This window comes from Cucurbitaria berberidis (genome assembly GCF_010015615.1).
Source record: "Cucurbitaria berberidis CBS 394.84 unplaced genomic scaffold K460scaffold_7, whole genome shotgun sequence".
Classification (NCBI taxonomy): domain Eukaryota; kingdom Fungi; phylum Ascomycota; class Dothideomycetes; order Pleosporales; family Cucurbitariaceae; genus Cucurbitaria; species Cucurbitaria berberidis.
The window spans coordinates 888,168-914,024 of NW_024468941.1; the positions used below are offsets into that span (position 1 = coordinate 888,168).

General features: G+C 51.4%; 12 protein-coding genes across 12 annotated transcripts; 4 read left to right on the forward strand and 8 right to left on the reverse strand.

The window, feature by feature from the left end:
- Positions 1 to 553: 553 nt before the first annotated feature.
- K460DRAFT_296102 (zinc/cadmium resistance protein-like protein) lies at positions 554 to 2,278 on the reverse strand (the record flags this gene model as incomplete). Its single annotated transcript, XM_040929609.1, has 3 exons — positions 554 to 1,966; positions 2,016 to 2,102; positions 2,153 to 2,278. The coding sequence occupies 3 exons, from the start codon at positions 2,276 to 2,278 to the stop codon at positions 554 to 556; spliced, it is 1,626 nt and encodes a 541-aa protein (XP_040782974.1).
- A 651-nt stretch (positions 2,279 to 2,929) lies between these two features.
- K460DRAFT_296148 (glycoside hydrolase family 62 protein) lies at positions 2,930 to 4,000 on the reverse strand (the record flags this gene model as incomplete). The annotated part of the gene is made up of 1 exon (XM_040929612.1): positions 2,930 to 4,000. The coding sequence occupies one exon, from the start codon at positions 3,998 to 4,000 to the stop codon at positions 2,930 to 2,932; it is 1,071 nt and encodes a 356-aa protein (XP_040782975.1).
- A 467-nt stretch (positions 4,001 to 4,467) lies between these two features.
- On the reverse strand, positions 4,468 to 5,436 carry K460DRAFT_296374 (uncharacterized protein; the record flags this gene model as incomplete). The annotated part of the gene is made up of 3 exons (XM_040929631.1): positions 4,468 to 4,533; positions 4,610 to 4,893; positions 4,977 to 5,436. The coding sequence occupies 3 exons, from the start codon at positions 5,434 to 5,436 to the stop codon at positions 4,468 to 4,470; spliced, it is 810 nt and encodes a 269-aa protein (XP_040782976.1).
- A 1,027-nt stretch (positions 5,437 to 6,463) lies between these two features.
- K460DRAFT_371609 (uncharacterized protein) lies at positions 6,464 to 7,395 on the forward strand. Its single transcript, XM_040934383.1, has one exon. It carries the CDS (start codon positions 6,792 to 6,794, stop codon positions 6,969 to 6,971), a length of 180 nt encoding a protein of 59 aa, XP_040782977.1. The 5' UTR covers positions 6,464 to 6,791; the 3' UTR covers positions 6,972 to 7,395.
- Positions 7,396 to 7,509: 114 nt separating this feature from the next.
- K460DRAFT_208065 (uncharacterized protein) lies at positions 7,510 to 9,298 on the reverse strand. Its single transcript, XM_040927242.1, has 3 exons — positions 9,124 to 9,298; positions 7,948 to 8,927; positions 7,510 to 7,900 (listed from the first exon to the last, which is right to left on the reverse strand). Exons 2-3 carry the CDS (start codon positions 8,908 to 8,910, stop codon positions 7,739 to 7,741), a joined length of 1,125 nt encoding a protein of 374 aa, XP_040782978.1. The 5' UTR covers positions 8,911 to 8,927; positions 9,124 to 9,298; the 3' UTR covers positions 7,510 to 7,738.
- Positions 9,299 to 9,418: 120 nt separating this feature from the next.
- On the reverse strand, positions 9,419 to 10,698 carry K460DRAFT_371612 (uncharacterized protein). Its single transcript, XM_040934384.1, has one exon. It carries the CDS (start codon positions 10,615 to 10,617, stop codon positions 9,736 to 9,738), a length of 882 nt encoding a protein of 293 aa, XP_040782979.1. The 5' UTR covers positions 10,618 to 10,698; the 3' UTR covers positions 9,419 to 9,735.
- Positions 10,699 to 11,331: 633 nt separating this feature from the next.
- K460DRAFT_348835 (NADH-ubiquinone oxidoreductase-like protein 49 kDa subunit) lies at positions 11,332 to 13,156 on the reverse strand (the record flags this gene model as incomplete). The annotated part of the gene is made up of 2 exons (XM_040931403.1): positions 11,332 to 12,428; positions 12,482 to 13,156. 2 exons carry the CDS (start codon positions 13,154 to 13,156, stop codon positions 11,670 to 11,672), a joined length of 1,434 nt encoding a protein of 477 aa, XP_040782980.1. The 3' UTR covers positions 11,332 to 11,669.
- Positions 13,157 to 13,339: 183 nt separating this feature from the next.
- On the forward strand, positions 13,340 to 14,854 carry K460DRAFT_323046 (DNA-directed RNA polymeras-like proteines I and III subunit RPAC1). Its single transcript, XM_040930530.1, has 3 exons — positions 13,340 to 13,425; positions 13,479 to 13,583; positions 13,662 to 14,854. The coding sequence occupies exons 1-3, from the start codon at positions 13,387 to 13,389 to the stop codon at positions 14,640 to 14,642; spliced, it is 1,125 nt and encodes a 374-aa protein (XP_040782981.1). The 5' UTR covers positions 13,340 to 13,386; the 3' UTR covers positions 14,643 to 14,854.
- Positions 14,855 to 14,890: 36 nt separating this feature from the next.
- On the reverse strand, positions 14,891 to 16,472 carry K460DRAFT_323047 (uncharacterized protein). Its single transcript, XM_040930531.1, has 2 exons — positions 15,968 to 16,472; positions 14,891 to 15,911 (listed from the first exon to the last, which is right to left on the reverse strand). The coding sequence occupies exons 1-2, from the start codon at positions 16,094 to 16,096 to the stop codon at positions 15,177 to 15,179; spliced, it is 864 nt and encodes a 287-aa protein (XP_040782982.1). The 5' UTR covers positions 16,097 to 16,472; the 3' UTR covers positions 14,891 to 15,176.
- A 578-nt stretch (positions 16,473 to 17,050) lies between these two features.
- K460DRAFT_371615 (ATP synthase F1 gamma) lies at positions 17,051 to 18,262 on the reverse strand. The gene is made up of 4 exons (XM_040934385.1): positions 18,234 to 18,262; positions 17,535 to 18,124; positions 17,405 to 17,484; positions 17,051 to 17,354 (listed from the first exon to the last, which is right to left on the reverse strand). The coding sequence occupies exons 1-4, from the start codon at positions 18,251 to 18,253 to the stop codon at positions 17,175 to 17,177; spliced, it is 870 nt and encodes a 289-aa protein (XP_040782983.1). The 5' UTR covers positions 18,254 to 18,262; the 3' UTR covers positions 17,051 to 17,174.
- Positions 18,263 to 18,827: 565 nt separating this feature from the next.
- On the forward strand, positions 18,828 to 22,442 carry K460DRAFT_348846 (uncharacterized protein). The gene is made up of 6 exons (XM_040931404.1): positions 18,828 to 19,135; positions 19,332 to 19,567; positions 19,621 to 21,216; positions 21,267 to 21,506; positions 21,555 to 22,004; positions 22,057 to 22,442. Exons 1-6 carry the CDS (start codon positions 19,087 to 19,089, stop codon positions 22,189 to 22,191), a joined length of 2,706 nt encoding a protein of 901 aa, XP_040782984.1. The 5' UTR covers positions 18,828 to 19,086; the 3' UTR covers positions 22,192 to 22,442.
- Positions 22,443 to 24,365: 1,923 nt separating this feature from the next.
- On the forward strand, positions 24,366 to 25,746 carry K460DRAFT_296923 (NAD dependent epimerase/dehydratase family protein; the record flags this gene model as incomplete). The annotated part of the gene is made up of 5 exons (XM_040929662.1): positions 24,366 to 24,414; positions 24,473 to 24,634; positions 24,721 to 25,284; positions 25,344 to 25,611; positions 25,668 to 25,746. The coding sequence occupies 5 exons, from the start codon at positions 24,366 to 24,368 to the stop codon at positions 25,744 to 25,746; spliced, it is 1,122 nt and encodes a 373-aa protein (XP_040782985.1).
- Between the last annotated feature and the right edge of the window lie 111 nt (positions 25,747 to 25,857).

Below are 25,857 nucleotides of genomic sequence, written 5' to 3' on the forward strand. Positions count from 1 at the left end.
TTATAGCGAGCCGCTACATGAGATCCCTCGACCCACTCAAGTTCTGGAAGGGCGGCACAGAGTACGCCTAATAAGAGATAAGAATACGAAGAGTCGAAGAGTCCCGATCACTACACAGTGTCACCTTATGCCAAGGTCTGGATAGTCTGACATGTGAGCTGACAGCAACACATAGATCAACTATGCCTCCTAGCCTTGGACAAGACCCTCTCTACCCGCATGCAACCTTGTCAGCTGTACGACACCAACACATTGCAACTCCAGAGACCTGAAAACCTCCAATATGGCTTCTCGATTGAGGTTGGAAATATGTGCATTATGGCACCGTCTATCTACTACGGCCGACCCGCTCACACTAACAGTTCTACCCTAGGACATCTTATAAGATCGCCCAATCCCACAGAAGACATGCCATACCGCTGGCACTAGCTACAGGAAACGAAAGCTTATTACGCCGACACGTGCGAAGAGGTACCATGGTAACAAAGGAGAGGTATCATACATACAGTTAACAAACATGCATACACAAGGAAAAGGTGGTCATCGCGAGAAACTACGAAGACGAGCCGTGGTTACTGCGCTTGCAGCTCTTGTTGCCAGGTTCACAACACTGCTTCGCATTTCCACAGCTGTCTGGGCATTCCAGCAAGCAAGCGTCTGGTCCGTCCTTTACGCTGGGATTCTTGCTGTTGCTGCCACCATCCTCGGGGCTGCTCTCATCGGATCCAGCGGCCGAATGGTCGTGGCTTGCGTCGAGGCAGAACTCGGGCTGGATAGTAGAAGAGTGAATGCCGTATTCGTGGAGGCACTGACGGACTTGACGGGCCAAATCCATGTAGCGAGCTGAGCCTTCGCCCTTGAAATCGAAGTCGACCTGAACATGCAGCGAGGCGATGAGCTTAGTGTCAGAGAGCTGCCAGACGTGCAGATGGTGGCAAGACACTATGCCATTGAGATCTGTGATATCCTCTGTGATGTCGTCGATAGAAAGGTTCTCGGGAACAGCTTGTAGCAAGATGCGCGATGCGGCCTTGCAGAGGGGGATTGCAGAAAGAAGAATGATGACGGTAATGATGAGGGAGACGGCAGGGTCAGCGTAGAATCTCCACGAGAAGTTCGTAAGCCAGATGAATAGCGCAGATCCGATGACACCGATATTGCCTAGGGCATCGCCTAGGACATGGAGGAAGACACCGCGCATGTTCAAATCCCCATGCGAGTGGCCGTGACCACCACCACCACCAGACTTCTGGTCTTTAGGCTGGCTGTGCTTGTGATCTTGGTGGCAATCTTTCTTCTTTGGCGTATTGTTTTCGTGATCGTGCGAACCATGACTCTTAGGGTTGGCCAGCAAGGAAGTCTGCTCAGTAGGCTCCACATCCTCGACATTCGCATCATCCTCTTCATCATCCGCTTCGTCATTGTCGTGCATGCGCGAAGACTCAATGATGCTATTCCTAAACGATGAGGGGTGCACGTAGATGTCCTCCAACGTAGAATAATTCCGCGATTGTGATCGATTGTGGCGCTTGCCCTTCTTTCCGGACACAGATGAACGACGGACCCTTTCTACCTGAGGAGAAAAGGCACCCTCATTAGACTTCTGTGGAGACTGGGTCACCGTAGAGGGGAAGCCGATCCGGTTCTGAGGCAGCACATCTGCTACGTTGCCCCTTTCATCCGCAACGGCATGATCATGCGCATCGATACCATGAGAGTGTCCTTCTTCAGCCGCCGAATGCTCGTCATGGCCGTGTGAATGACCGCCGTGACCGTGGTCGTGGAAGAGGAAGAGACCGATGATGTTTGAAGCAAGACCAAAGGAGCCGACGATGAGAACGAGTTTAGGGTGCGATACTTCTTGCGGTTCGACAAATCGCTGGATCGCTTCGAGGAAGATCGAGAGGCACAGGGCGACGAGGAAGACGCCGTTGATGAGAGCACCTAGTGTTTCCGCACGTTGCCACTACCCATGATCAGCATGTATTCATGGTATTGTCCGAAGCTTCACTTACCCCATATGTGTACGTCTTTGAGTTGGTCTTTTGGCTCGCAACTTTGACTGCCCACAGTCCGACCAGGAGGGATATGACATCGTTCAGCTGTGCTTACTGTTAGTACTCACTCCCTAGATGAGGCGGGACGAATGTACCATGTGAAACGAGTCGGCAACGAGAGCCAGAGAGTGCACCGCATATCCGACTATCAGTTCCAAGAAGAAGAAGGCTGTATCAATCGCCAACAGTATCATAATCCGCGTTGATTTGGAGAGCCCCATGATTGCGACTTCGGAGGGCCAAAAGCCGTATGCCTCCGTGTTGTAGTTGCGCGACGAGAACTGTACGAGGCCTTCAGGCCGTTGTTGATAAGACGACTCAGTCGACGAGGAACTCAGCAGTGCAAGTTCTGCGGAGGGGTCTTGTGGTACGAAGAGGAGAAAACGATCGGTGCCTGTCGCACGTCGCGAACTGAGAGTTTGATACAAGCGGGCGCCATTGATTGCGTCAAGGCCCAAGCTCACGCTGAATTGGGAAATCTACAGCAAACTATTCCGCTTTCAGACGTGGCGGAATTTCACGTGCCCTCATGTTCTTTTGCAGATGCAAACCTCGTTCCAAGTGTTTTCTTTCATGCATGTCTTGACAAACTCAATTATCATGATGCTGCATCTCAAGACTTCGTAGTTTTGCGGCAATTCTAGCAACCACACAGTGCTTGGCTCAAATATGGACTAGGCTGTAGGGCACATGGACAAAGACACCATTGGAAGACTACGCACTCTCTCATGTTGTAATCGTACTCCAGAGTAAGGCTTGATTTCTGGGATCAAATTCAGTGTAACGCAGTGTGACTAACTTGATTACTTTTCCGTCGCACCCTCAAGCACCGGCCCCTCGAAACACTACTGACATGTCCACGCTCTCGCCCCTTAACAGCCTCCCTCTTGTTTAAGCACACCCAACTTCCACGGCAAGTTATTATAATTCGCACTAGACGCGGCCGGGTCAATCCCCTGGTACATATACTCCCACCCGCAGTCCCCAATCCTAAGTCTCTGATCCACATTGCTCCGCACAATCTCCCCGTGGCTGATACTCTTCGACCACTTGTTGCCATTTGTAAACTTCACATTCGCTTCGCCCATGAATGGATTCTGCTGCGTCGCTGCGAGGGCATTCCAGGGTCCAGAGAGCGAGCTCGACGTCCACGAGCGGAAGTAGCGTTGGCCGCCGGGGGACGATCCAGCACCGATGCATTCTACCAGCAAAAGGTAAGTAGGCTTCGCGGAATTACCAATAGCGTAGACGTTTGAGGCCTCGAAAAGGTCGTTTTTGTTGTCCTTGAGAGCAATGACGGGTTCGCTCATGCCATTGGGGAATTTTGAAACTGGGGTTTGGCTGCGGTACAGGCGGCCGTTGTCGTCTGAGGAGAAGAGATGACAGTCGGTTTCGTCGCAGATGACCCACATGTCGACCCAGTACCCGCCTTCGAGGCCCTGTTGAATCAGGGGTGGCGTTCCGTTGTAAAAATTCTTCGGGGCTGTCCAACCATGAGGGTCGCTGATGTCTTTGTTGGTGCTATATGCCGCGTTGCCATTTTGATAGATGAGGTACCACAATTTCTGCGGCGCGAAGTAAAATACCTCTGGCGCCGCCCTATATCCCGCTCCTATTGCCGACTGATCTAAGTAGTAGAACGGCGCGGCATTCGCTGTGGCAAAGCTGGTGAAGTTGAAGTAGACGAGGTTATACCCCGACGTTACCGCCGTGCTAGCGAAAACATGGTAGGCGTTGTTATAGTGGATAATAGAAGGGTCCTTGATAGCTGCGATATTGCGGGCATCATTTTTGGGGGCGACGAGGATGTCGGAAGATGCCCATTTAAAAGTACTCGGAAGAGTTGTCTTTTGCCTACTAATTATTGAAGAGGCTGAATCGCGCAGGTGATGGCTGCGGGCCGCTACCGTGGCCACAAGGGCGAGTAACACGAACGAGAACATTGTGTGAATAGTCTGCCTTACTTCTTGACAGATGCATCGTGTTGCTCCTTCTCTTATAGGTAGCTTAGTTCGAAACTAGTTTCGTATTGCCTAGATACAAGGAGACTCTGGGGTGACCAGGATGCGCAATCCTTGCTCAAGTTCGGGTGATGCTAGGTTAATCCAGGTTTTGACATTGAGGTAGATTGACTTGGCGGCTGGAATGCCTCCAAAACCCACCAATAACAGCTCCTGCGTGCCTATACACATATCTAGAAATTGTAATCTGGAGGAACTCAAGTCAGTTTGCCACAATGGTTCTTAGTCCGGCGTTTCAGGTCACGCGTTTCAATTCTGGGGTTCGCCGGCCTTATGTGGCGACCGAGGTTGACGGCCATATTAAATGTATATTCAGCGTTGGGGAAATGATGCATTAGATGCAAGGACCTCTGCTTCTCAAGCAGGTTACGATGTTCGTGTGGGCTAGACTAGCCATTAAAGTAGGTTTTGTCGATATCAACCCCAAGCACCAAAGCGAAGGTCCCTATCAGAAGCTTTAAACTTGTTAGCCATTGTCCGCGGTCCTCAAGTAAGTCCCTCGATGTAATATCAACTTCAAGCACCACTTACCAACGCACTCAACCCCATAATTGTCAACACTTCCCATCCACCAGCAAGTGCTCTCCCCGCAATTAACGCCCTTTGCAACCTCCAAAACCTCACCGCCCCGATAAGCATTACCACCATGGCCATGCTAATGAACGTGACGCTGAGCGGCAGTCCAATGGTATAGAACCCGAACACTGGGTTAGGATTGGCGGTGCGTTGGAGGCGAAAGAATTGTGCGATTAGTACGCCGGTCATGACGAGTATGAGAGAGGTGCGAAGGTAGCCGAGAAACGTGCGCTCGAGTGCTGGTGGTCGTTAGATATAGGTAAGGTATATTGAGAGCAGGGGGGTATGAGGCAGCAGAGCTAAAGCAAGAGGGCAAACATACCCAAGTGATCTCTAAACGCTCCCTCGTCTATCGTAGGACAAATATGCCTAGACCAAACCATGACGATTGGATCATACCAATGTGGTACCTTCAGAGATGACATGGAGCTCTGCCCGCCATCCTCACTCGCGCCCGGTATATCAGCTTGGGTACTCGCACCGCTAATTGCGGAAACGTGTCGCCTCAGGTCTTCTCTAGAAGTACTCGATGGGCTTCTCAGAGAGGCGTTGCGAGAGCGTAGACTGACGAAGCTCGGTGTAGCTTGTGATGTAGGCGGGGTACCGGTGCTTGGTCTGGACGACGTGTGACGGACGATGGGGTCTAGCTTTCTCGAAACGCGCCGTCTCTCATATCGCACAACCTCTTCGGAGTCATGATGCGCTGGAGTAGGTGCGTGCGCATTCAACGCAGCAGGTGGAAGCTCGAAATGAGGTGCCTGAGCGGGTTTGCCGTCGGTCATGGATCAGATCGGGTTTTGTAGTTGAACAACAATAGATGATATGAATACATGTTGAATAATCTGGTCCTTTGGATCGTGAAAGATAAGCACGATGCAAACATTACCATAAGTTAGCGGGAATGCGTTTGTTTTGGATCTTTGGGAGCTCTCGGGCCGTCGGCCGGTTAATCGGCTCTAGGCAGATACGCTCCTCTTTCTCTCAAATGTTTGATGCTGGTTTCGATCACCTCTCCATACCTTCATTTGAAAATCAAAAATATACATCCTCAATATCAGGAAGTAGAACTCTACGTTCCTGAATACCGAGAAATCAATATAGGAAATCGCGTACTAAGTTTGTATTTCGAAGTCGAATCTCTCGTCGACACCTGATGCTAGCGATAAAGACTTTCGCATCTAGACAAATGTCTACTAGTGATATGGCCGTCTTAATCTTGCACGTTCTGGTAGTATCTCTCGGATTCCCTCTGATGTTAGAAGATGTATACGCTCCAACATCGTTAGATCTCCCGACGCTAAACTTCATTCTAAAGAGGTTGCTTTTCACCCACGAAGGCTAGAATTGGAATCCCTGAGCAGGGCCGCTCTTAGCTGATCTAAACGGTGTGCGAATCAGGCCATGTGTAGCAGCTGAAGTCACCGGTCAAGCCATGTTCACAGACATCGCCAATAGGCGGCTTTCGTGGCCCACCAGTTCATGAAGTCGCGCAATACACGTCTAACCGAGCTGTAGTTCTTCAACTGAGACTTTATTGGTCTAAGTTGCAGGGTAAAGCGGTATCATGAAATACTTAAAAGTGTGGACGTGGCTCCTTCGTAGCCTTGTGGGTTATCCTTACACCCAAAGTACTTCTGCCGTTGCCTTGCAGGAAAGATGCATGAGGGTGCAAAACTCAGTAAGAAATTCCTCGGATATCTATGGGATGCCGACGGATCGATTGGCCAGAAGGTGATTGTTGGAAGTGTTATAGCCGCAGCAGGTTATCTCTACGACGCCCCTGCAACCAGGCGTGCACTTGGTTACGACAGTCCTCCTACTATCACGTAAAAAGCCACTCTGCCATATCGTACACGTATAGCTGACGCACGGTAGATTTAAAAACGATGAGCAGTTGAAGAAGGAAGCACTTCTGCGTCTGATTAGCAACAAGACAACGGGAACAGAAGAGCCAACGCCGCCGCTCGACTGGGACCCATTTTGTTCAACCAGAGTTGTGTACCTAGTTTCTGAAAACATCGGCCCACAAAAGTACAGGATATCAGAAAACACCCACAAATACTTCCTCCGGGCGTTGGGCATTAGTCTCAAGGCCGCATGCCACTGGTCAATTGTGGTCATACACCGGTCGCGCGGTATGTGCTGGCGCTACGATTTGATGAGCGACCAGAAATGGAAATGGGGCAAGAATTATTTCCGAGCCGACGAAGTCACAGACACCATCATCGGACATTGGCTCACATGCACGTACATTGGCGAGACAACCGCGGATGACGATAAGATCCGCGCGCTTGGTATGAAGCCCTCGCGGTACTAGAAGGGAGCGAGTGCTAAACGAAACAGGCCAGTCTTACATTGACACAAACCCTCGCTATGACACGCTCATGACAAGCTGTCAGACAATTCTCGAAAGTCTGGTTCGTTCAATCTGCGATGGAAAGATGATTAGTACCCCGACAGCCTGGCGGGAACTCCAGAAGGCCCTCCCGGCTTTTGCTGCGTACTATTATGTCACATGGAAGACTAAGGAGACGATTATTAAGATGGCAGAATGGTGTGGACAGAAAATGCTTGATACATTCGAGGAGGATGTGAAACTCCTGCAGGAGGCTTTCAAAGATATTTAATGGCATGACGCTCGTCGATCAGCTCGACTTTCAAGTATCGCCTGTGATACTCTAAGCAATATCTTTCTTTCTTTAGAGTGACTTAGTCACTATCCCCATAAATAGGATGTCGAGCTTTCCTTTACTTATGTCTTTGCTCGAGAATCATATCAGTAACCTACCCAAAAGTTCAGGCTACGCCCAATACGAAAAAGAAAGTCCATCGCGCAAATCATCTTAACGAAAATGTCGTAAACTGCATGATGAGGATTGATAAGTGTCAATATATTTTATAGAGTTTTATATGGAAAACAAGATGGGGTATCACAAAATAGACACAAATAAAACCAACCGGTAAATCCCCTCTACCAGTAAGGGAAAAAACACGAAAAGCGGGAAGTGTCAATATATGACTGTGTATTTTACTCAGCTATGTTTGTGTTGTTATCGACTAAGCCTCAAGTAAGAAATTCCATATTTACTTCATGAACTTGCTAGCCAAATTCAGCAGTCCACCGAGTCCGCCGCCAGAGCTACCGCCGCCACTGCCGCCGCTTCCACCCATCTCGCTCTTCATGTAGAACTTCAGCGCCATTTGAGCAGCTTGAGCAATAGCGTCTTGCTTTGTAGCTTCCGGATTCTATTCCACATTAGCCGACACCCCGAATGTCATGGATTCGTACTCACAGTCTTGCCCTGGCTCTGTTGCTTGTCGAACAACTGAGCAGCCTGCCCCATCGCGAGCCCAATGAACTTGTTCTGTCCACCCTTCGCATCTTCACCACTGCTACCATTGAACATCTTTAACGCTTGCATGGCTGCTGCAGCACCGACATTGTTCGAGCTAGCTTGCTGGCTTCCACCCTGACCGCCGCTGCCATACATCTGCTCATGCTGTCGAACTGCATCATCTTCGTCGAGATCCTCATTCTTGAGTTTATCCTTCTTGCCCGAGAGCAGGCCGAGCGCTGAGCTGAACAGATTTGAGTCGCCTGAGTTACCGGCGCTAGATTGAGCGTGTTGAGCTGCGGAAGAGAACTCATCTGAGCCCCCGTAGCCCCCACCACCATATGATGTGCCGGAAGACTGTTGGCCATCATGGTGGCCTGATGAACCACCATAGCCTCCTGAACCGCCACTATAACCCCCTGAAGGGCGCTCATTGTTGTAGTTGTCGCTTCCTGAATATCCTCCTGAGGGACGGTCGTTGTTTCCACCGCTGGGACGCTCGTCATAGCGATTGCTCTCTTGACGTCTATCATCTCCTCCATAACCCCCAGATCCCCCGGATCCACCATATCCACCCCCTTCTTGACGTCGTCCGTTATGTTCTTCCCTCCTATCATCTCCTCCTCCGTACCCGCTTTCTTGGCGTCTCTCTCCACCGCCATACCCTCCGGAGCTACTGTGTCCTTCTTGGCGGCGGTCTTCGTCCCGGCCCCCACCATATCCTCCTTGTTCACGGCGGTCGTCATCCCGTCCGTAGCCACCACCTCCACCACGACGTTCCTCGTCTCGGCCATAGCCCTCATTGCGTCGCTCGTCACCAGCATATCCACCTTGTTCACGACGGTCGTCATCACGGCCTCCGTATCCACGGCCTCCCCCTCCGCCTCCGCCTTGGCTATAAGAAGAGTCGTTGTAGGACATTGTGGCAATTGAAATTTCTAGACTTAGGTTAGTTGGTTGTGATTCAATAGTAAGCGTTGAGATGAAGTGACAACTTGGGTTCTGGTGAGTCTAAGAACAGCATCTTCCAATTGACGCGTTCAATCAAAATAGCTTAATTTATTTGGCAAGAAGTGCCGTGGATGTTGCCAGGAAAGATCGAGGGAGGAATTTGACAATTTTGAATGCACTTACCAGATAATCAAGAAAATGTAAAGAGCTCAATTCAGTGTTCCGAAAGGATTGTCTTGATAGAAATTCACAATCGATGAAATACAGAAATGATATCAGGCTATGCGGCTTCTTACCCCACAACGCCCCTCATTGATGACGTAGACCTGCACCACGCGTCAAGCTTTTGATCTACGATTGGCATCAGGAACAGCGCTTATGTACGTCATACTGGCATTCAGTCCGCGGGTAGTTAATTGGACGTCGATAAATAGTGCTCTGAAAAATTCTTTTTAGTAGGCGTCAAGCGAAACATACAATCAAGAAATTTTCCGAACGAACGCGCGGAATGTAAACCCAACTCAATTCACGTGGACACTGATTTCATGAACTGATTTTTGTAGTAGTATAAGAGCACTTTCATTTCTGAGGCCGTGTATACAAAGGAGGGTGTTCTCCTATTCCAATCCCTGAGGGCCCGGGCACGTCCCACACTAGTGATAGTGAAGCGTGAATATACTTACGGAATTTGCTACTGTCTGTCATCGAGCCCAAAAGACTTTAAAGTCATCCAGGATACCCCATCACACAGTCAATCTCCAAACCCGTGCTGCCCCCTAATCCCAGTACAGGAGCCTAGTAATCGTTATCGCGCTTGGAGCTGCCGTACGAGTCCTCGTTGCGATTGGAAGAGCCATAACTGGAAGCCTTGTTGCCCGAGCCGTAAGAGTCTTCATTGTCGTTGCTACCATAGCTGGACTGCTTCTTGCTGCCATACGAGTCCTCATCCGTGTTGCGGTTGGATGAGCCGTAGCTGGAACTCTTGTTACCTGAGCCGTACGAATCCTCGTTGTCATTGCTACCGTAGCTGGACTGCTTCTTGCTGCTACTGTAAGAGTCCTCATCCGTGTTGCGGTTAGAAGAGCCGGAAGTCTTGTTGCTCGAACTGTACGAGTCTTCGTTGTCATTGGATCCATAGCTCGACTGCTTCTTGCTGCCGTAAGAGTCCGTGTTGTCATTGTCGTTAGAGCCGTAGCTCGACTTTTTGTTTGATCCGTAAGACGAGTCCTGGTTGTCGTTGGATCCGTAGGACGACTTCTCTTTGCTGCCATAAGAGCTCTCGTCTTCGTTATTGCCGTAGCTGGACTTCTTCGAGGACCCTAAGGAGTCTTCGTTGTCGTTGGAACCGTAGCCGGTCTTCTTAGTACCGTACGAGGAGTCCTCGTTGTCGTTGCTCCCGAAACCAGACGTCTTCTTGGAGCCGTACGAGTCTTGGTTGTCGTTGTCGTTGGAGCCATAGCTCGACTTCTTGGATCCGTACGAGTCCTCGTTGTCATTGTTTCCTCCGTAGCCAGAGGACTTATTGTTTCCATAGGACGAGTCTTCGTTGTCATTTCCGTAGCTGGAGGACTTGGAGCCGGACTGATTGTCGTCATTGCGGTTGCTGTCTCCGTAGCCAGAGCTGCTGCGCTCCTCGCCGTAAGAGGACGTGTTGCGTTCGTTGGAGTTGTAAGACATAGTGATGGTCTTGAGAGAAATGGACCAAATATGTAAATCAAAAGTGTTCAATAAAAGGGTGAGAAGCCGTTGGGTGGTGAGTTGATTGGTGTCGTATGTCAATACTAGGCCATGCCTCCTTTTATACCTTCCCTTGCAACACCCCACTAAACAAACAATAGCACCCCGCACTACCAAAAGCAAGTTTCAGGAGCTCGCGCAATTCTGGTGCAAGATCGTTGTACCCCTGCGAAGCTGAACAGTGACGCAGTGCTGCGCCCCGGAGCGCTCTAGAGCTCGGGTATCTCCTGATGTGCTATGGCGCATAAAACTGTAGGCGGCACATCATGGCCGGTATACAGTACTGGTGCTGCACTGCCACGAGCCGTACTAAATCGCAATCATCTGTAGAGTGGATCCTACTCTGGGGATGATCTCATAAGTGCGGCAACTTGCAGGAACAGTCGAGCTGAATATTAAGCTAACTGCGCGATTTATTAGGTAGCTAGTGGATCGCTTGATGGATCCTAATCATGATCGGGGTACAACTTGGGTTTAGCGAATCGTGAAGCTATGCTCGAGCACGGGATGGCCGATGTTTGGACAACAAGCACGCAAGCGGAGGTTGCCAGATAAGGACCGATAGTCGTGAGCTACGAGATCGGGCCCCGCGACCATAGTTATCGATGAACCGGGGTAAAACCCAAAGCGAGGGCAGCTGAGTAACTTTGTGATGCCCAACTGCTTGCTTAGATGTATGGTTGTTGGCTTCAATTGCGTATTCCCTCGATACAAGCTTACCTCCATGCAGTAAATGACTGGACCTCATTCGATAAACCCGCGTATGCCAACTGACAAGTGAAAAAAATGTGGGAAGCGGATGAACGTGCAAACTAGATTGACTCTCAAAAGAAAATGGTAGAGTACAGTATGTACAGTCAGCCACCTGGCTCCTGTTGCTCAAACTCTTCTTGCAAGCAATGCCATCCTCGCACTACACTCCTTCTTTTGCCAGTTGTCTTACCGATCGGCCTCACCAAACATAGATAAGAAATGAAGCAGTTTAATATGCACTATCTGTCCACTTCGCCGAATACTAAATCAAGAGTGCCGATAATGGCCACAGCATCAGCAAGCAGATGACCTCTTGAGATCTGATCCATACAGGCTAAATGTGCGAATCCGGGAGCCCTGATCTTGCATCTGTACGGCCTCTCGCTGCCGTCTGAGACGAGGAAGACACCCATCTCTCCCTTGGGTGCCTCAATAGCACTGTATGTCTCGCCAGGTGGGACGGTGTAGCCCTTGCTGAACAACAGGAAGTGGTGAATGAGGGCCTCCATATTCTCCTTCATGGCGGCACGTGGCGGGGGAGAAATTTTGTAGTCCTCAACTTTGGTGGGGCCGGCAGGCATTTGGTTTAGGCACTGATGGATGATGCGGAGAGATTGACGGAACTCCTCCATACGGCAGAGGTAGCGGTCGTAGCAGTCACCGTGGACACCAACGGGGACATCAAATTCAACCTGGTCGTATGCGTCATAGGGCTGTGACTTTCGGACGTCAAAAGGCACACCAGATCCACGCAGCATGACACCGGTGAAGGAGTAGTTGATGGCATCAGCAGCCGAGACAACACCGATACCCTTGGTGCGGCCAATCCAAATCCGATTGTCTGTCAACATCTCCTCAGTTTCGTCGATGCGATCGCCGAACTGGGTGGCCCATTGGTAGATGTCGTCGAGCAGGCCAATAGGGATATCCTGGGATACACCGCCGGGGCGTACGTAGGCAGCGTGAAGACGGGCGCCAGATACACGCTCGTAGAATTCCTGATATTGCATTAGCAGGTGGCGTGAAGGCCATATATCGACTATAGACGCACCATGAGCTTCTCACGCTCCTCGAAGCCCCACAAGAAGGGGGTTAGAGCACCAACGTCCATGGCGTGGGACAAGATCGACATGAGATGGTTCAGAATCCGCGTGATTTCGCCAAATAATGTCCTGATGTACTTGGCACGGATGGGGATCTCAATGTTCAGCAGCTTCTCGACAGCTAGCGAGAAGCACTGCTCGTTGGTCATCATAGAGACATAGTCCAGCCGGTCAAAGTATGGCAGGGCCTGGAGATATGTCCGGTACTCGATGAGCTTCTCTGTGCCGCGATGTAGCAGCCCGACGTGCGGATCAGCGCGGACAATCTCCTCGCCATTGAGTTCCAAAATCAGGCGCAACACGCCGTGGGCTGCGGGATGCTGGGGGCCGAAGTTGACGGTGTAATGCCGGATCTTCCTGCTGTCTACAAAGTTGCCATCGTCCTCCGCTCCGCCTGTGGCGTTAGGGTCCTCGGGGTTGGTGGGCGCTACAAAGTCCTCGTTGGTCGCAATCAGGCGCGTCCGCTGGCTGTCTTCGACTTGGGCGTATTTGCGAGGTAGTGATGTCGATAGGCACCGCGCAATGGGCCGTGAAGGGATTGCTGTGCGTAGCTGTGGACGGGAGGCGTTCAGGCATGCCCGCTTCGCCGCATGGCCGGCAAGACGCGCAAAGGAGACGGGCATGATGGTCGTCTCGCTCTAGTGTATGCGTCTGGAGCCTCAATGGGCGTGTCGAGTAGAGAGGCAGGTAGTGGCGCTGGAGGGGAGCTTCATTCGATTCGATGATGCTACCAGATTGACCCTTCCGCCATTGGCCCGGGTCGTCCTTGGCGCGCATTCCAACCATCAAAAAAGTTCGAGGACGGCGCGCCCCGCAACCAAACTCACCCAAAACCACGCCCAACACCACAGAAATGTCTACACCGAGTGCCGAGGAGCTGATACGGCGGAAGGTGAGAATGCGACCCAGCTTTTCTACTTTGCCTCCTACTAACTCATCCGGTAGAAGCTTGTAGTCGGCCCAGAGACAGTGAGCAACCAAGCATCCACAGACTTCCCCGGGCACTGGCCGGGCGAGAACAACGAATGGGACCTCGAGTACTTCAAAAAGGTATGCGCGCCTATTCTTACCTTTACCTGTGGCCCAGCAAGCTTATTACCCAACTCTTCTTACTTACAATGCGCCCAGACCTTCACAGTCGATTTCCACTCCCACACCCCAAATGATACCTCCTTCTCCCTAATCTCTCTCGACACGTCAATCGCCAACGCCTTCCGTCGCATTCTCCTCGCCGAGATCCCCACCCTCGCCATTGAAGACGTCTTCATCTACCAGAACACGTCCATCATTCAAGACGAAGTGCTCGCCCACCGCCTGGGCCTAATTCCCTTGTGCGGTTCGCACTCGGGTCTGAACTGGATGAAATGGTATTCCAAGCCCACCGACGACAATGAGGGCTCAGGTTCACCGTCGGACTATAACACGGTTGTGTTGCGACTGAAGGTCGATTGCACATGGCAGGACGGAGGCCTACAGCGCGCCGTCGCGGGCGAAACAGATCCGGATAAGCTATATGTCAATCACAATGTATATGCAAAAGACCTGACGTGGGAGCCTATCGGTAGGCAGGGAGAAATGTTTCCCCCCGGTGAGGAGATCCGGTCCACGAACCCGGATATCTTGATTGTGAAGATGAGGCCGGGACAGAGCATCCATCTGAGCATGCATGCAATGAAGGGCATTGGACAGGACCACGCCAAGTACTCACCTGTTGCCACCGCCTCATACCGCCTCATGCCGACCATTGACATCCTACAACCGATCATCGGCGCCGACGCGAAGAAATTTGCGCGCTGTTTCCCGAGGGGCGTTATCAAACTCGATACCGTCACCACCGAAGACGTCAAGAAACATGCCGAGCTTGAAGGCAAGGAGGGCGAGTTGAAAGCTGTGGTGGATAATGCGACGAACGACACAGTGAGCAGAGAATGCTTACGACACCCCGAGTTCAAGGACAAGGTCAAGCTGGGACGGATACGAGACCATTTTATTTTCAAGATCGAGAGCACGGGGCAGTGGGAAAGTGATCACCTGTTCTTAGAGAGCGTAAAGCTGCTGAAGGTCAAGTGCCAGCGAATAAAGAGGGGATTGGATGAGATGATGAAGTAAGGATTGGAGCGGATGGAGATGTGCATTGCAAGGCGTTTTGGGTATAGGAAGGTGGGTTCGAAAAAGCTACGATATCACGGCGCGAACTCTTATATAGACTCAATTGGCGAATCCAGTTTGCACAAGTAGTGCAATGCAATTCAATCCAATATGCACGTACGCCTTTCCATCATCACCGGGTCACTATTTCAGATACTCAAGGACCACGTGCCAAATGCAAATTCGTTTATAGCATTTCATCATCTCATACCACTTTAACTATACATCGCGTTTCAGACATACGAGAACACATTACTAATACAAACATGGAAGTAGAGGCAAGAAGGCTAGCAACTGCAATATGCGAAGACTAGAACCCAAGGAACGCGTCAAGCATCCATGAGACTCAAGCAGAAAACCACCCAAAGAAAGCCGGGTATAAATAGTGGAAGGCTGAACTGTACAAGGAAAGTAGGGATACGATATAGATGTAGGAGATTTAGGCGTATCGAAGGGTGCGGGTTAGAAAGGCACAAGGTGTTGTCCCACAGGCATCTACGAGAGCTCTGCGAGCGCCTCACTACAAGATCGCTGTACGCTCGTAGGATCGAACCGTGGGCGGAACTTGATCGCCCTCCTGCTCTGCCGCACAACTTCCGCATCCTTGTCATTAAACAAGTGACTAGTCCTCGGTGTCGAGATCGTGCGGGATAGTCGTGGCGATGGGAATGTGAGGTGGACGACAGGCACATCAGTTTTCTCTTTGAGCTCCTGGACGCTGGCGAGATGACCCTCCATCATGCGCACAAAGACGGAGGTGTCAGCTGCGAGTTGGTACTCATGGGTTGTCTGAGGTCGCAGGGATAAGGGTGCGATCATGGCGTTTCGAGGCTTCAGCAGATTGGAGATTGTGGTAAGGTTTGGTCTGACTTCTTGGGTTCGTCGAGCGTACCGACTTTGAGCTAGTCGCTTGGGCGTGAGGTCTGGATCTAGATCGCGGATCTCTGTGTTGGAAGAGGTTGAACTTATGCTGGAGTCGACAGAGTCAGCGTTTGACGAGCGTCGTTTCCAGATTCGGTCTTCGTTTGACGTAGTCGACAGAGGTGACGCTAGCTGCTCGTCCTGGAGCTTTTGTATATTGTACGGGCTAAGAACAGAAATGGCGGCGCTGTAGTGCTTCTCAGCTAGGCTGAGTTCTGTGTAGCGGTTCTTCAGTGTCGCTTCTCGAGCTAGAGTGTCGTGGGATAGTGCAGTGTAGAAATTGAGATATGCCAGATGGAGTGGGTGTATCTAGCGATCTGTAAGTGACCATAGATTGGGGTCGGATTGTTGTTTATCAAACTCACCTCGTCGTGTACCTCGCTCAATAATCGCTCGCTGAACATGGCGCATTGCGTATAGTGTCGGCTAAGGTACAGGTCCTTGATGACCTGCATTTTTTCCTTCATTTCGTTATACCGTGCTTCTATAATCATTTGGCTCAATCGTCTGAAGTTGTCCGTTGTTGACAAGCAGTCCAAGTTGAAATTGAGGAAGGCGCACAAGAGGAAGAGTTGAGAGGTCGGACGTGAGACGGGACGGGAGGAGGGCGCAAACTCATTGAAAGAAAAGAGGGAAGCCAGCTTCGCTGCTGGTAAATGTCGATGGTAACGTAGTAATCACTGATAGCGCAATAGGCAAATTGAAGCTCGGCTGTCCAAGTCGCCGATGCCTATAGCAATGCTCTTGCTCTACGATATGAGCTGTGAGACGTTTCAGGGTTGATGCTGGAAGCGATGAGGGTGGTGGGAAAGACAATGCGAACCGCCATAGATGCGCCATATTATACCTACCTCAAGAGTGCCTGACCCGCCATTGCATGTCCCCTACTAACCGGTGCGGGAGGGGTGAGAGGGACGGTTGTTTCCAATAACGCAGTCCTGTTTCAAAGGTTGGGTGGAGGTGCAGCGTACTTTCCCTTTTCGGCCTCGAGCATGCCTGTTCCTGGTAGCACACCTCGACGACCCAGGCTAATTAGGCACTTGAACCCGGTATGCCATGCTTGACCTGCGTCGTCCAAGCAAGACTCCTACAGTCTAGATGGCCCTGTGCAGCGCCTTTCAGTACGCACTTGGCCAACTGGAGTCTTGACGCTGGATGATCAGCCGAGAAGGCGTGCCATCGGTTCGGATTGGGAAGAAGTTTGAGACAGACGCACCTCACAGATATGATTGACAAAAGAGGTGGAGGGGGGTGATGGACTTCGCAACCTACTGCCAATAGGTAGAACTGGTGGCGCGATAACAAGCTCTCATTAAGTCTTGCGTCAAGAACGCTAAGATTAGGCTGAAATATCCTCGACGTGCTGTGTAGGATACCTTCGGATGACAACTAAACCGTTTAGCAGCTACTTCAATAATTGGCACAGGAAGCGCGTATATCGTAGACACAGTAGTAGTTTCCAAGGACTTGGTTGGTGACAAAGGAGCTATGAACAGATGCTTATTCTACACAGCCCACGTGGGGAAATCGAGCCAGATTTTCAGGATATCAAGTCTATCATCCCTAGGATGCTTAACCCTCGGAAGCAGCCGCACCAGTAATAATCTCGACAAGTTCGCCAGTAATGACGGCTTGACGGGTTCGGTTGTACAGAATCTGGAACTTGTTGATCATCTCGCCAGCGTTCTTCGAAGCGTTGTCCATGGCGTTCTGGCGCGCAGACTGCTCGCACGCATGGCCCTCAGCAAGCGCCTGTAATTTTTTAGTAGACGGTCGATGCTGAATAGGACATAGCAACATACCCAGAAAAGCGAGTTGGCGAGAGCGTACTCGCGAAGGTTGGGGAGAACCTCATCTTCAATCTCGAAAGCCGAGAAGTTCGCTGCAGTTGTGTTAGACGTAATCTTCAAGTCAAAGATCCGTACGACTTACCGGACTGAGCAATGGCCTCCTCAGAGAAGGCTTCCTGGATGGTGGCCTCGTAGCTTCCAGCGTTGATGAACTTGTTGTAGACAATCTTGACGGAAGCGTACTCGGTCGGGAGCAGCGAGATCTGGTCGGCGATGCAGAGAGAGTCGGCAAAGGTAGGAATGTCCTTTCCGGCACCAGAGAAACTGAGCACTACGTTCTTCGGGCTGGAACGACCCAGCTGTGCCTTGCACTTCTCGCCGATGATGGCAAGATCCGTCTCGGGTGCCTCAGCCAACATCTTCCGGACCTTCCTCGACATACCGGAGTGAATACCACCGCAGAGACCCTTGTCTGAGCTGCAGACAATGATCAATGACCGTTTGCCCTCGCCCTCAATTGGCTTCGTCTCGGCGCTTTCGAACACGGTGTTGGACGTCTGGCCGTACTTGCGGGACTCGGTCATGGCTCTCTGGGCGCGGGTAAGCTTGGTGGAAGCGACGACCTTCATCGTCTTGGTGATCTTCTCAATGTTGCGGATCGACTTGAGACGGCCCTCGATTTCGCGAAGGGTGGCGTAGCCGGCGGCATTGGTGACAGTGAGGGCGGCAGGCCTAGAAACGCAAATTGCAGTCAGCACTCGATGCGTTCAGAGATGCAATTGATCCGGCAATTGGCATCCTCAGGGCGCGAGAAAAGCAGCGAAGTCGGGCGGGAGCATACCGGGCGGCGGCGGCGGCCATGCCAGCCTTCAGAGCCGGACGCGCAGCTCGAGACAGCATCATGGCGAGGAATTGAGATGAGTGGAGATGGCGACAGCCGTGTGGTGGTGCTTCACTACTGTCTTTGCTGGATGCAAGCTGCGTCGGGCAATCGGCTGCTCAAAGTTGCTCTCCGCACTAGCGACGCCAAGTCGTCACGTGAGTCCTCTACAATCTCGAGGACGTAGTGCAACAAGGCCAAGCTATACCAGGGCTACAAAGAACAGATACCTGTTCAGGTTCCAGAAGGCCCACGTCGGGGCAGACCGAAGTGAAGGCCACGCTACAATTTGATACGTGAAGTCTGACATGGGCAGATACAATGGGTGCAACAAAGGGCAGCTATACCCCAACAAACAGTCACTCTCACACTTCTTAATGGTAGTTATCCTTCTGGTAGGAATAGAAGGCGCCTCTGTCGTGATGCTCATCGTCGTGTGCTACTAATCGGCAATTGATGATGCTGCAACGCATTTGTTACGAGAAAAATTACTGATTGTTTTTAGTGAAGGCCGAGCGGCCGTGCGCCGACTCGACTTCGTCGCGAGAGCCTCCCTGGGCATCACTTAAACCCAGCATTCCTCTTTTCCCGCTCGTCTCTCACCCTCTTTCTTTCCTCTACTATTTCCCGCCTCACGCCGGTCGCACTGCGTAGCTGCCTCGGCCAGGGACATCTGTCTTCACGATTCCCGCGCTCCATATGCACTCGCTCATTCGCTGCCGCTAGATCTTTTGGACCCGCGCCGGACAATACTCAATACAACCGTTCTGTTTTTTATTACCCGCGACCTCAGCGCGCGCGTATCGCAAGCAGAATGTCTTCCTCCGACGATGATACGCCTCTCGTGAGAGCTAAGGACGGAGGTAAGTTGCTTTGTGCCAAAACTCGAACGTTTCTTTCACGCTTCACGGCCATCTCTCACTCACGCGACGATCGCCTGCTCTCAGCTTGCCGACGCTATCTACCTCCGCCTCCACCTCCATCTCACCTTATTCAACGCAACCAACCCAGCTTCTATTTCTATCATTATGAGCACAGCTAACGGCAGTCTTTTTGCAGCAAAGTCTAACGAGCGCATCTCTAAAGACGTCGACAAAGCCATGGACGCCCAGGTCCCCTCAAATGGCCACATCGAGCCAGGCATCTCTATTCGTATGGGGCCTGTTGACGACATGGACGTGGATGCGCCAGCCACCAACGGCAATGCCAACGGAAAGCGTAAAGCGCGGAATAGCATAACAAATGGCAAATCATACAAGGACGCAAGCAGTTCTGAGGACGATGACAAGCCACTGGTGGGTTTAACCACTGGCTCTTCTTTGTATTGACTGCGCTAACTCTCCCACAGAGTAAGCGGCGGCGGACATCTCAGCAGGCAAAGCTGGCCAAGGATGACTCCGAGTCGGAACTCAGCGACGTGCCTCTCAAGGCCAGGGCTCTTCCGAAAGCTACCGCTGAACAGATTGGGGAATCATCGGATTCCGATACACCATTAAACACGAAGCTAGTGAAGAAGAAGGAATCGATTGAGAAGGCCGCCGCAAAGGAGGCCAAGGCCATCCGTAGCAAGGAAAAGACGGTAGCCAAGCGCAAGCCGAAGATCGAGAGCGATAGCGACGACGATGTGCCTCTCGCGAAGAAGAAGATACCAGCGAAGAAGGCAAACGGTGTCAAGAAGCAGGAATCCGACTCTGACGCGCCCCTGGCGAAGAAGCCCGCCGCAAAGAAGGCCAAAGCAAAGCCAGCAGCGGCGACGCCGGCGAAGAAGGGTAAAGCAAAGAAAGAGGAGACTGAGCAAGACCAGGAAGCCGAGGATGAGGAAGACGAGTACCGTTGGTGGGAGAACACCGCCAAAGGCGATGGCACGAAGAAGTGGGACACTTTGGAACACAGCGGTGTCGTCTTCCCGCCCGAGTATGAACCTCTACCAAAGAACGTCAAGTTGATCTACGACGGTGTACCTGTCACCCTACACAAGGATGCCGAAGAAGTCGCGACCTTTTACGGAAGCATGCTGAACTCCACTCACAATGTTGAGAACCCCACCTTCAACAAGAACTTTTTCGAAGATTTCACTGCCCTTCTCGACAAAACGGGACACGGCAAGGACAAGGACGGCAACACTGTCAAGATCAAGAAGTTTGAGAAGTGTGACTTCAAGCCCATATTCGAGTGGTTCGACAGCGAGCGTGCTAAGAAGAAGGCTCTCCCAGCGGCCGAGAAGAAAGTGCTGAAAGCTGAAAAGGAGGCTGCAGAGGCTCGTTACATGTTCTGTATGTGGGATGGTCGCAAGCAAAAGGTCGGTAACTTCCGCGTTGAACCTCCAGGTCTTTTCCGTGGCCGTGGTGAGCACCCAAAGACTGGCCGTGTGAAGAAGCGGGTTCTGCCTGAACAGATTACCATCAACATCGGCGAAAAGGCCAAAGTTCCAGAAGCACCAGCCGGCCATCGTTGGAAGGAGATCAAGCACGACCACGAAGGCACTTGGCTCGCTATGTGGCAAGAAAATATAAACGGCGCGTACAAGTATGTCATGCTCGCTGCCAACTCCGACATCAAGGGCCAGAGTGATTTCAAAAAGTTTGAGAAGGCGCGCGAACTCAAGAAGCACATCGATGGCATTCGACAGGACTACAGGAGGGAACTCAAGTCAGAGAAGATGGTTGATCGCCAGCGCGCAACCGCGATATACCTCATCGATCAGTTCGCGCTCCGTGCTGGTAACGAGAAAGGCGAGGATGAAGCAGACACAGTCGGTTGCTGTTCTCTCAAGTTCCAGCACGTCACTTTGAGGCCCCCGGAGACGGTCATCTTCGACTTCTTGGGTAAAGACAGCATTCGCTTCTACGATGAGGTCAAGGTAGACCCGCAAGTATTCAAGAACCTGAAGATCTTCAAGAAGGCACCGAAGACGACTGGTGATGACATCTTTGATCGTCTAACTGTAAGTACCCTGTCAAGGGGTTATATTTGTACCATGCTAATCCGACGTAGACTTCTGCCTTGAACAAGCACTTGACAAGCTACATGCCTGGCCTCACCGCCAAGGTCTTCCGTACCTACAACGCTTCCTACACAATGGCCAGGCTTCTCAAGGAGATGAAGGCGACCGGTAGCATTCAAGAGAAGGTCAAGGCTTATAACGATGCCAACCGTGAAGTCGCTATTCTCTGTAACCACAAGCGTACTGTTGCTGCTACTCACGCTACCTCAATTGAGAAGATGAACGAAAGGGTATGTACACTTATATGTGCCCCAGACACTTAGACTAATACGTTGTAGATCAATGGTCTTCGTTATCAAGTATGGAGGACCAAGATGATGATGATCGACTTGGACCCCAAGATCAAGAAGAAGAAGGGTCCCGAGTACTTTGAGCGGCCCGAGGACCTAGACATGGACTGGATGAAGCAACATCAGGAGGCGGAAGTGGAAGAGATGCGCCAGAAGATCACCAAGAAATTCGAGAAGGACAATGAGAAGCTGAAAGCCGATGGCGAGAAGGAGATGAAGCCAAAGGAGCTTGACGAGCGCCTCGAGAAGGCTGACGAGCTCGCCGCCAAGTACAAGAAGGAGAATAAGACGGGCAAAGTCGAAGCTGAGGGCAAGGGCCCCACTGTCGACAAGCTGGAGGGCAACGTCGACAAGATCAACCAGCGCATTGAGAACATGAAGATCCAGATGGAGGATAAGGAAGGCAACAAGGAGGTTGCCTTGGGCACTTCCAAGATCGTAAGTCTATCCACATGTACAACATCCGCAAAAGTTTCCTGACCGCTTTTAGAACTACATCGACCCTCGTCTCACGGTGGTGTTCTCCAAGAAGTTCGATGTCCCGATCGAGAGGTTCTTCTCCAAGACACTACGAGAGAAGTTTGACTGGGCTATCAAGTCTGTAGATGAAAAGTGGGATTTCTAGAGAGAAATGTGGTCTTCGGACATGTTCGTACGGTTGCATTAGGCAAGGAGCGGAGGCATAGAGGCGTGGGTGGATGATGTCATGCCCAAAAGCACGGCAATTTTGTACAACTTCTGTATGCGAGATAGGCAGCACAATCAGTAGGGTCGGCGATCATTTCTCTGCAGGATTTACACATAGCTTTAGCTGTAGTCGATCTATTCTTCCATCTAAGAGTAGCTTCTACTTCAATACGATAGACTCGCGACTAGTTCCTCTTTTGCAAACCATCCTACTGCATGTGCATACTTTATGCTTCATGCAGGTGACAAAAATCAATGATGCTGCGAGTGCGGGAGCGGGTCGATCATCATAGTGTGCAGCTTCGTGCATGAACGCCTGATATTCCTCGACGTTGTAGCACTGGTGCTATCCTGACCACGAATAGCAATCACAGTATGTCGACAGTCGACTCGGCAGACTGAGCCATATGCCAGGATTCTCTTGCCGCTATGGCAAGGTATCAGTTCTTGTACAACAGTACAATAGTGTCAGGCACTTGGCACTGCTAGATGTGCTCAATGCAGCACCCAGAACGTGCGTTCGGCTCATGGACGTTTCACGAACCTTGTCGAGAAACAGATAGAGTAGAGAGCATGCGGCATCTAGCGGTGAGATGTTGGTCAAGAGCCTATCAGGATATTGTAGGGTTCATAGCCCAGAAACATCACTGAACGATGTCCAATGCCTATCACTTACGCCCGCCTCAGTATGACCAGGTTTGAAGCACAGATCGGGCATCTACTTTGTACCTGAGTCTGCATCACGCGATCATGGAGAAATTGAAAGCCTGTATGACACAAAACAAAGCAGGGTACGATGCCTATGGTCGCCGTTCTTGGACATGGCGTTGAACAGCGACTCATGGTGTTTGATACTTGGAAGTTGCCGAGGGAGAAATTCGCAGAAGGTCGGGCACGCCGTAAGCCTCGTTGAAGGTTTATTGATTATTTTCTTTGGGTTGCAGCCCGTCCACTCGGTATAGTTGCAATTGTGGATCTCAGTTCGCGCCATAGTGTATGCAAGATGAGCGTTGAACCCATTTCCGGCATGGTGGGCAACGCCTGTTGGGAGTCTCGTACCGCGGTCGCCAATTTGCTTTCTCGCCAGGCCTACCCAGTGTACAAGGGACGTGCTTGACGGTGGGTGCAGAGATTGTTGCTTTCCCACAGAATGGTCCAAGGCAAAAGGGTCGTGGAGAAAATATGCATGCCTCCAGCGTCAACCCCTGAACGCACCCCCGCTTTGGGCTATTGATGCGACCCAAGATTTGAACCTTGAAACCCGCCAGCCAGATGCTGTACTACGGGAGCGCGCCGCCGCCCGCTTCCATTGTTCGTCTCGCGCGGCACCCTTCTTCTTCTGTGCCCCGAAAGAGAACGGCAAGCATGATGCCGTGCTGCTGTGCAACGAGGGGAGCTGATGGCAGCAGCGCAGAGGCGGTTCCTGCAGACGGCGACCCACCTACACACTGGACTGTAAGATGAATTGACGAATCCACTATTGGGGAACGACACCAAAAGCAATATTGGTCCACTTGCGGAGCGAGCCATGATGGTGTGCAGGGAGCCAGCCACAAGTGCCCACCGTCGCCGTCATGGGCGCCGTATTTTCCTTTCCATGCCGTCCACCACGGGCAAGCTTTGTGGGAGCTCTGCGCCGACAGAGCTGTTGCATTGCCCAATACAAATATTGGCCTGACTCCCACTCCTGCAGGGCCATGAATCGTGCGCGTTAGGTCAGCTATATGACATGGTTGCCTGCCGTGTCATCATTCTATCCCTTTTGAGCATCTTTCCTCCGCATCCCGCCAAACTTCCGATTTCATTCCGTGACGCGCAGAGCCGCACCTTGGGCCTTCTTCTGCATTTGGTCTAACAGATTTCGGAGCTTTCTGATTCTCCTGATCTTAATCCTGATCCTGGGGTTTACGAGCTATTGCCTGTTGCCCATCTATCCAACGTCGACGGTTGAAGCGCCCGAGTCTGAGGTCTGAGCACCACCACCGGCATCGCTCATCTCCCACACCCAAATTTGAGATTACAAGGCAGCATCCGCCCACAGCGCCCTCGAAACTCGCCTTAGCGACTTGCTGCGCACAGAAAGCAGCAGGTCCGACTTGCGCGACTCTGAAAATGTCTTCAGACCAGGAGAAGCCCGCTGTGTTGATAATAGGAGGGCTAGGTATGCATCACCCCACTACTAGCTGCCTACAACAGAAGCGACTAATCGCTACCTTCAGGCTACACCGGACGCCACCTCGCAAAGTACATCCACGATAACAAGCTCGCTTCCGAAATCCGCATCGTCGACAAACACCTCCCAGAGCTGGCATGGCTGGCACCAGAATTCAAGGAAGCGTGTTCGAGAGAACGCTTCATACAGGCAGACGCTGCGCAGGAAAGTACGTACGACATATATGCACGACCCGGTCCACTTTCAGCCATCTTTATTGGTATAGGCGAGGCAGCGACTGACGCCAGAGAACAGAGTCCCTCCCTCGGATATTCGACCGCGAAGGCGGCGCTCAATTTGACTTTGTCTTCAACTGCGGCGGCGAAACACGCTTCTCACACGAAGAAAGAGTCTACGAACTGCGCTCCTACGGGCTATCCCTCGCCGTTGGCCGCGAAGCCGCGAAACGCAAGATAAAATGTTTTGTCGAACTGAGCACAGGCATGGTGTATAAACCAGACAGCACACCCAGCAAAGAGACGGACAAGCTAAAACCGTGGTCGAATTTGGCAAAGTGGAAACTGAAGGCTGAGGATGATCTGGCAAAGCTTGATGGGCTCAATCTAATGGTCATGAGGATAGCGCATACGTACGGTCCGTATACGAGCAAGTTTTTGTCCACAGCGCTGTGCATGGCGAGGGTTTATCAGTCCAAGGGTAAAGAGATGCGGTTCTTGTGGAAGGAGGATCTGCGGACGAATACGGTGCACATCGACGATGCGGTGCGCGCGCTATGGCACGGTGCGGAATGGTACATGAAGGAGCCTTCGTCACGGAAACCAGTTCCCATCTTCAATGTCGTAGATCACGGCAATACCTGTAAGTTTCATCTCGCCTTCCTAACTTCATCACTAAGCTAATACTAACGTTTGCTTTAGCGCAAAAGAACGTAGCCCAATTCATGCACGACATATTCAAAATCGAGACTGGCTTCCACGGCACACTCATATCAGCCTTTGCAAGGCTAAACCTGGACCACGTGGTTGATGAAGTGAACGATGAGACACTGGATCCGTGGGCGGAGCTGCAGCAAGCGGCAGGGATTAGCCAATCCACGCCACTGAGTCCGTTCATGGAGAAGGAATTGCTTAGGGATGCTGATTTGAGTTTGGATGGGAGTGCTTTCGAGAAAGTGACTGGCTTCAAGTAAGTTTTGCTAGGCGATGAAAGCAGTGTATAGAACAGGGCTAACAAACCATCAGGTATCAGCACGAGAAGCTCACAAGAGAAAGCGTCGAGGAAGTCATAGAGAGCTACAAGAGGATGAACTGGTGGCCATGATGCGACTTCAAAGACTCAAACTCGAACGCTTTACACATGGACGACATCCCTTTATGGCACAAACCTTTCACGACTGTCGGAACCCCAGAAGATCGACTCTCACTTTGCATT

What these genes read in the sequence shown, in the direction of transcription:
- K460DRAFT_323047 (XM_040930531.1), bottom strand. Translation starts at nt 16,096, where the DNA reads ATGATTATAGAAGCACGGTATAACGAAATGAAGGAAAAAATGCAGGTC. An exon ending in TGAGCGAGGTACACGACGAG is followed by an intron (nt 15,912 to 15,967) that starts GTGAGTTTGATA and finishes ACAGATCGCTAG; the next exon opens with ATACACCCACTCCATCTGGC.
- K460DRAFT_208065 (XM_040927242.1), bottom strand. Translation starts at nt 8,910, where the DNA reads ATGTCCTACAACGACTCTTCTTATAGCCAAGGCGGAGGCGGAGGGGGA. An exon ending in AACAGAGCCAGGGCAAGACT is followed by an intron (nt 7,901 to 7,947) that starts GTGAGTACGAAT and finishes AATGTGGAATAG; the next exon opens with AATCCGGAAGCTACAAAGCA.
- K460DRAFT_371615 (XM_040934385.1), bottom strand. Translation starts at nt 18,253, where the DNA reads ATGGCCGCCGCCGCCGCCCG. An exon ending in GGAGGCCATTGCTCAGTCCG is followed by an intron (nt 17,485 to 17,534) that starts GTAAGTCGTACG and finishes ACACAACTGCAG; the next exon opens with CGAACTTCTCGGCTTTCGAG. An exon ending in TCGCCAACTCGCTTTTCTGG is followed by an intron (nt 17,355 to 17,404) that starts GTATGTTGCTAT and finishes AAAAAATTACAG; the next exon opens with GCGCTTGCTGAGGGCCATGC.
- K460DRAFT_348846 (XM_040931404.1), top strand. Translation starts at nt 19,087, where the DNA reads ATGTCTTCCTCCGACGATGATACGCCTCTCGTGAGAGCTAAGGACGGA. An exon ending in AGGACGATGACAAGCCACTG is followed by an intron (nt 19,568 to 19,620) that starts GTGGGTTTAACC and finishes ACTCTCCCACAG; the next exon opens with AGTAAGCGGCGGCGGACATC. An exon ending in TTGAGAAGATGAACGAAAGG is followed by an intron (nt 21,507 to 21,554) that starts GTATGTACACTT and finishes AATACGTTGTAG; the next exon opens with ATCAATGGTCTTCGTTATCA.
- K460DRAFT_371609 (XM_040934383.1), top strand. Translation starts at nt 6,792, where the DNA reads ATGTGCTGGCGCTACGATTTGATGAGCGACCAGAAATGGAAATGGGGC.
- K460DRAFT_371612 (XM_040934384.1), bottom strand. Translation starts at nt 10,617, where the DNA reads ATGTCTTACAACTCCAACGAACGCAACACGTCCTCTTACGGCGAGGAG.
- K460DRAFT_323046 (XM_040930530.1), top strand. Translation starts at nt 13,387, where the DNA reads ATGTCTACACCGAGTGCCGAGGAGCTGATACGGCGGAAG. An exon ending in AGGAGCTGATACGGCGGAAG is followed by an intron (nt 13,426 to 13,478) that starts GTGAGAATGCGA and finishes CTCATCCGGTAG; the next exon opens with AAGCTTGTAGTCGGCCCAGA. An exon ending in ACCTCGAGTACTTCAAAAAG is followed by an intron (nt 13,584 to 13,661) that starts GTATGCGCGCCT and finishes CAATGCGCCCAG; the next exon opens with ACCTTCACAGTCGATTTCCA.